Raw genomic sequence first — 6,871 nt, 5'->3', positions numbered from 1 at the left:
TTGTGAAGGTTAGATTAGAATTACAAAATTTTGTTTTTCAGCTCTGCAAAGAAATGAAACTCTTAGTTCTAGTACCTCAACAACTTATACATACACAAGTAAGCCATCACCAATGGAAGTGGACTATGAAAGCCTCAATATTGTAAAGAATGAAATTTCGGTTACCATCGACCAGGACAAGGTAGTCGATGCTTCATTAAAAATGCAAAAGGATGATTCTCGTAGTATGGCGACAGAAGGTTTGCATTTTTGAATAGTCAGTTGATATCAGTTTTTACTAATAGAAAAAAATGTATTTATAGCATAATTTTATTTTATTAACCTTTAATTTAATCTCTTCTTTAATTTTATTTACAGAAGATTTACATGAATTTCTTGAAACAGAGTCTGAATCTCCATTATTTGAAAGTACACCTCCTCTGAAAAGGCGAACTACTGAACCAATTATGATTGCGCAATTGGCTACAGTATTAGATAAATGTAAAATTAGTAAAAGAGACGTAATGCATTTGTTGATGGCCGCTGCGGAAGCATTCAGCATTAATACGCGCAATTTAGTATTAAACACATCATCTATACACAGGGCTTGTCAAAATTTTCGCAAAGAACGATATGAGGCAATTAAAAAACTTGCTCCACCACTTTTTTCTGGTTTACCGAGCACCATCCACTGGGATGGAAAGTTGCTTCCAGGATATTTACGAAGAGAAACTACTGATAGACTAGCGATTATTATTACAAGTAATGGAATGGAGCAACTCTTGGGTATTCCAAATATCTCTTCTAGTCGTGGAATAAATCAAGCTCAAGCAGTATTCGATACTTTAAATGACTGGTCTTTATTAGAAAATATTGAAGCTCTTTGTTGTGATTCAACAGCTAGCAATACTGGTCGAATAAATGGAGCTTGTGTGTTATTAGAAAGATTAATCGATAAAGATCTTTTCTATTTTATCTGCCGGCATCATATTTACGAGCTTGTTCTAAGAAGTACTTTTGAAATAAAATTTGGTAAGACAGCTGGTCCGGAGGTACAATTGTTTAAAAATTTTGGAGATTTTTGGAAATCTGTAGATCAAACAAAATTTGAACCGGGTATTAGTGATACTTTTGTAATTGAATCTCTGCAAGATGTAAAAGAAAAAATTTTAGACTTTTGTTCGAAGTATTTAAAAAAGGATTTAAACAGAAGTGATTTCAAAGAATGTTTGGAACTAGTCATGATTTTTCTAGGCGGAAAATTACCTAGTGGTATAACTTTTTATCGACCTGGAGCTATTCACCATGCTAGGTGGATGGCAAAAGCTATATATTGTTTGAAAATATTCATCTTTCGGAAACAATATTTGCTAGATAAAAAAGATGTTGAAGTAAAATGTAGAGACGTTTGCATTTTTATATTAAGAGTCTACGTTCATGCCTGGTTTTGTACTCCATTTGCTGCTCAAGCACCAAATCAAGATTTAAAGTTTTTAAAATGTTTGTACGAATATAGAAGAATTGATGAAAGTATATCTGACTGTGCTGTTAGAAAAATTATGAATCACTTGTGGTATTTGACTCCGCATCTAACAGCACTAGCATTTTTTGACTTTACTATTTCAAATGAAGAAAAGTTAAAAATGTGCGAAGCTCTACAGTCAAATTCTAGTGCGTTTGTTTATGGAAAACGAATTTTAGTCAATGAAAAAAATTTGGATAAAATAGTGAATTCAAGTATTAGTGATTTTATTTGCAAAGACACTTATGAAACTTTTAGGCGTTAGTAGGAAGGGCCATATAGCGAGACAGGCGTTATTGATTTTCCCCCTCCCCTCGGCTTCGGGGCCTAGGCCGTTATAGCGTACACCCCGCTCTATCTCGTTATCTCTCTCTCGGCCTGGGGGGCTGTTATGGCGTAGGTCATTTTTGATTTTTCGAGGGGCAGATAAGGTGTACCTGGTGCTAAGCGGGTATTAAATAATGCAACAGATATGTCTTTATTTGAAGCTGACATGGTGTAGAAGCGCTATATTTGCGCTCTCCACTTTCATGTATGTGCGTTTGTTCTATACGTATGGATGTTTTTGTGGCCCTGAAAAGGGCCGATGGTTTCTATGAAATATAAATTATAATTTTTTATAACCCTTTTTTTCGGGTATAGATCCGGTATTTGTAGAGTATTTTTCTGTAATTGAGAAGGCGTTTTTTTCTTCCTTCTTTTGGTTTTTCTTATCATCGATGAGTGGCTTATAGCCGGTCTGTTTTGCGCTGTGCTCCTGACCCATCGTGGTTGCGTAGTCGTCTCCAAGTGAGACTAACGCTTATCGGGCGCTATTTATAGCTGTAAAATAATAGTTGGAAAGAGAGGGAAAAACGTTACGATCTCCAGATAGGTAAACATTTATTGTCAAAGCCGATTCTCAGGTTTAAATTATCTGTTCTGTTGGTTCTACGAAATGTTTCTAGTTTAGTGTGTCGTTTTTTATAACACTCTCTATAACAGTCTTTTTTTACCCCACTGTCATTCGAGCGCGCTAACGCTAATTTTCCTGCGCATACACCCATCTTGCGCATTGGCTGATTGTCGAATAAGGATCTTTAATAATTGTTGCGGTATAAATAAGGAAAGATGTGATGGTGAATAATAATAAAATGTTTTTTTTAAATGTATTATAAGTTTATTCAGGAAAGTATATACATGGTGTACGCAAGAGGTTAAATTTTTAGGCAAATTTTACATAATTTAGTACATCTTTTGCGATGAACGGTAAACCGGACACGAGGATTTCGGATAATACAATTCTCAAATATTGCTCTTTAAAATTGTCGTTGTTATCGTCGATCATTTTATCCAGTACAAAGCCTTCTATAGCGATGTTATGTCTCGAATAAAACTGTTTAAATTCCTTGAAATCTGTCAAAATGTTCTTAATGTTTTGTGGTTCTTCGGCTTCCAGAGCAGTCTTCAAATATTCGAGAACGTAGTCGTAGGTACGGTTTACCTTACCGACTAGAGTTTTCAAAGCATCCAAACGTTGATCGACTAGCGAACTATGTAGACGGAGTCCTTCAAATGTTGGGTGTTGCATTACTATACCCGGTGGGTTGGATGTTTTCATTTTTTTACAAACCGGCTGAGCGATTTCTCCTTCTTCGTTTTCTTCGCTTGGCTGTGTGTTTTTAGGACTTTCATCGATTCTGATTGACTTGATGCCGTACGCGGTTGAAAAGTTTAAGTCGTGATTTGTAAGATAGATCTTAACAGGGTGTCCAAATTCGTGATAAAACGAATAAGAATTGTTCAAATAAGCTCTTATAGCGTCAAACTGATCTTTTAAAAGAGTCCAGCTGTTTTCGTCAAGAGTTATGTTTTTGTACATTGGTCCGTTACTTATGAGTTTAATAACTTGATGATAGTACCCATCACTGTACTCCAGGCCGATGCAGACTCTCTTTGAGTTCGATTTGTTGTGCGCGTAGGTTGTCGACAGCAGTAGATTTGGAAATTCAGCAGTCGGACTATGTTTGCCGGGTGTTTGACAGTTCGCCATGGTGAAGCACAAAAAAAAATTCACGGTACTATCTCACTTGTAAAAAAAAGTGGTTATAGCGTACAAGTGCACAGTCAGAGAGTCTCGATGCTACTATGAAATCTCGCGACCGCCGTCGTCTCTTTAATACAATTTTTCCCACTACCCTTTCGTAGTCCAACAGTTATACGGTTGTTGAAAATACGGCGTAAGGACGTTACAAACTGGCCGTTAAAAATAAAAAATAAATCTTTTCATCAGAGAAAAATACGACGGACGACATCCGTCTGTTTAGAAAAGCAAAATTCGTTACTGCTTAATAAAGGAATACATGTGCGTAGGTAGAATGAGAACACATTCATATTACGTTCAATGTTTTTCTTTATTCAAGATTACAAACATCAAGCACATCGTCGCGCTAGGTACTGGATTTGCGCACGGTCGCGAGAATTCTTGAACAGAACGATGTAATTCGAATTGAGAGACAAATCACGCTGATTTGCACCTTCGTAAAAAAGATTCTGACATAAATATATATAGTGGATATGTTTTTGCGATAACAGCCACGTACAAATAAATCGAGTACTACACTGTTAGAAGATTCACGCATCAAGTCGTCTAAAATTAGCAATTTTTTCTTATCGTTATCGTTGGAATAGTCGCTTGGCTGTGGCAATCCTTCCCGAAACTCTATATTCAAATTACCGGGTATTTTGAATTCGTTCCTATACGTATCTTGCCATTCGCCATAGTAAAATAATACGCGATCAAAGCGCACGTTGCACATTTCAGGCAGATTAGCGAGAAACCGTTTTACGAATACGGTTTTTCCACACATCGTTGGGCCTGATATGATACATGTGAACGGATGCTTCCAACGAATATCCATCTTTGTTACTGACAAAAACAAACAACCGTCCACCTGTTTTATTGTCGACGATCCCCGTGGCGGCGGCGGCGGCGGCGCGGTGGCGGCGCGGTCGGTGCACGTCACAGTCAGCTCATCGCGTGCCTCGTTATCAGCTGTTTTCCCGGGCGGGTGGGCGCAAGACAAGCTGAAACGACGCGACCGCTGCTCTCTAGCCTACTACACGCGGTGTGATCAGCTGATGATCGGCCGCCGCGATAATAAGCTGATTTTTGGAGTGATGGGTAATGGTAAATATAATTATTTTTTTACTTTTACAGTATAGATAAGAATACATCAAGGTAAGGTTTTTCTTTTATTTTCAATCATATTTATTGAGATGTAGACATATTTTACAATGGATTAGTTATTTTTTATAACCAAAAGGAAGAGAACAGTTTTTCGACACATATCGTCTTTTTTTAAGAACAACGCTAAAAGTTTTGAACTCGTCGCGAGTCACAACCTCGTGAGTAAGTGTGCGCCTGATTGTTGAAAAGTGTACCTTAATTGTACGCTTGTCCTTGACGGTGTCGTTGTCGCTTTTGTCGGCATTTTCACCAAATTCATCGTCAATTAGAGATTTTATGCTATCAAAATTTATCTTTAAAGAATTATTGTAATATAGACGTATACCTTTGACTTTACAACATTCTATAGTGGCATCGGCGCCCGGTGTGATTGCCCGAAAAGCGTAAAATTTTGGCGCTGCAGACATCATGGTTTCTATGTACGTACCCTCGCCATAACTCATCCGTCATAGCACCTAAGAGATTACCTATTGGCGGCTCATATTCGGCCGGGTCGTTTTCATTTTTCACAAAAATGCACGAGTCTGTATCGCAGTATAGTAGGCGCGATCCGAGTTTTTCCAAGTAACCATACAGTTCAAGGCGTGCCTGCGCCGTTGTGTACGCTGCTATGACGACATTCGTATAGGATGTCGATGTTACAGCTTCTTCTCTGAATTGCCAATTTACATACAGAATATCATCATTGATAGGTAAGATGTCGAAAACCTCCTTATCGGTAGTAAATAAAAGCTTCAACAAATTTTCGCGTGATTTGACAACAGTGGTTTGTTTCATATTTGTGCGCTGACCGAATTTACCCCATAAGCTATTTAAACAAAGTTTGGCAACAGCCCGTAATCCAGGATTTTTCTTAATTTTTTCACGATCTAGAACGATACCCTCATCGCGCTCGTACTCGGCTAAATACCGCGCTTTCGCATTTTCATTGATACACCAGCTGGGCCAGTCGGAGGCTTCTTGTTTTATCTTCAAAAATAGATTTACATACTGCGCAAAGAGCCCACCTTTCGTACCATCGAAGCGCGTCGTGTCGTACTGCCAAATGATGTATATCTCGCTTATGCGATAACCGAGCTCAACGGCTTTGCGCAGCTCGTTCGCCACCCAAGTACCGGTAAACTCACGATCCGCTATTTGCTCGTGATGACAATCTTCGGTGCGCGCCTCGGCGTAACAAGAGCGACATAGCGCAAAGAGGAGGCGACCGTGCATTTTAACAGGCAGCAGCGGCATATACAAATTTCGCGGCGGTAAAACTCTGCACTTGACCAAGCCCTCGACACCGTCAAGATTGTTGTAATCATCGCCAATCAATTCACGACACTCTTCACCTACGAAAATACGCGGATGACCGATTGGGAATTTTCCACGCTTACAGATGTACGGGTACAGCGAACAAATGTCTGTATATTTGATTTTCTCGCCTTTGACTTTGTAAAAAGGTATGATGTTTTCTGTTCGCCCTCCAAAAAATGCATCTCGCGGATTTAAAGTTATTCGACTCATTAGAGGATGATTTTTCACGTAGGAGGCGATCTCTTGGTTTCTCAATTTCACCTCGTCAAACTCGCATTCCCATACACTACGAACATCGTAGCCGCAATCGCGCATGTTTTGCAATTTAGAAATTGTGTTTTCGTATGCGGCGTTAAAGGTGCGACCATAAGCCAGCGATTTCTCACGCGCTTTATCGAAACATTTCGGTCAGCCGTGCGTGTAACAACCCTCGTACTCGTATACTGTGCCTTTATGCTCTCTATTTAAAGGTGGTAAAAATTCGTCCATTAGAAAACCCTCGGGTAATCGAAACTCTCAAGCGCGCCCCGCGTGAATGATTTCGCGACCACACTCGCGTTCGCACTGAACCAACCACTCCATAGATTTTTGAGAATGTTTGTCACCTCGGCGATAACCGCTAGCAGGTATAATACCTATAGTCTTATCGCATAAGAAATTTTTTCTGTACACAAGCGAGCAAGCACTTGCTGTAGTAGTTGTTTCAACGAATGTACAGATTTTACCCACATTCAGAAATATCTCTCGAAAAGCAACACAGGCGCGTCGCAAAATCTCCACATCCATACGGCAGTATTCTACTATTTCTTTTTGAAAATCGAAAACATAATCACGCCGAGTTT

General features: G+C 39.1%; 2 protein-coding genes across 2 annotated transcripts; one reads left to right on the top strand and one right to left on the bottom strand.

The window, feature by feature from the left end:
* On the top strand, nt 1-1,776 carry LOC116416627. The gene is made up of 2 exons (XM_031925593.1): nt 1-239; nt 358-1,776. The coding sequence occupies exons 1-2, from the start codon at nt 113-115 to the stop codon at nt 1,764-1,766; spliced, it is 1,536 nt and encodes a 511-aa protein (XP_031781453.1). The 5' UTR covers nt 1-112; the 3' UTR covers nt 1,767-1,776.
* A 2,345-nt stretch (nt 1,777-4,121) lies between these two features.
* Nucleotides 4,122-6,344, bottom strand: LOC116416625. Its single transcript, XM_031925591.1, has 3 exons — nt 5,158-6,344; nt 4,925-5,009; nt 4,122-4,130 (listed from the first exon to the last, which is right to left on the bottom strand). Exons 1-3 carry the CDS (start codon nt 6,342-6,344, stop codon nt 4,122-4,124), a joined length of 1,281 nt encoding a protein of 426 aa, XP_031781451.1.
* Between the last annotated feature and the right edge of the window lie 527 nt (nt 6,345-6,871).

Source organism: Nasonia vitripennis, assembly GCF_009193385.2.
Source record: "Nasonia vitripennis strain AsymCx chromosome 3 unlocalized genomic scaffold, Nvit_psr_1.1 chr3_random0002, whole genome shotgun sequence".
In the NCBI taxonomy this organism is placed as follows: domain Eukaryota; kingdom Metazoa; phylum Arthropoda; class Insecta; order Hymenoptera; family Pteromalidae; genus Nasonia; species Nasonia vitripennis.
This window is presented reverse-complemented; position numbering and strand designations above follow the sequence as displayed.

What these genes read in the sequence shown, in the direction of transcription:
- LOC116416627 (XM_031925593.1), top strand. Translation starts at nt 113, where the DNA reads ATGGAAGTGGACTATGAAAGCCTCAATATTGTAAAGAATGAAATTTCG. An exon ending in TCGTAGTATGGCGACAGAAG is followed by an intron (nt 240 to 357) that starts GTTTGCATTTTT and finishes TTTTATTTACAG; the next exon opens with AAGATTTACATGAATTTCTT.
- LOC116416625 (XM_031925591.1), bottom strand. Translation starts at nt 6,344, where the DNA reads ATGCGCGATTGCGGCTACGATGTTCGTAGTGTATGGGAATGCGAGTTT. An exon ending in ACGGATGAGTTATGGCGAGG is followed by an intron (nt 5,010 to 5,157) that starts GTACGTACATAG and finishes AAATTTTGATAG; the next exon opens with CATAAAATCTCTAATTGACG.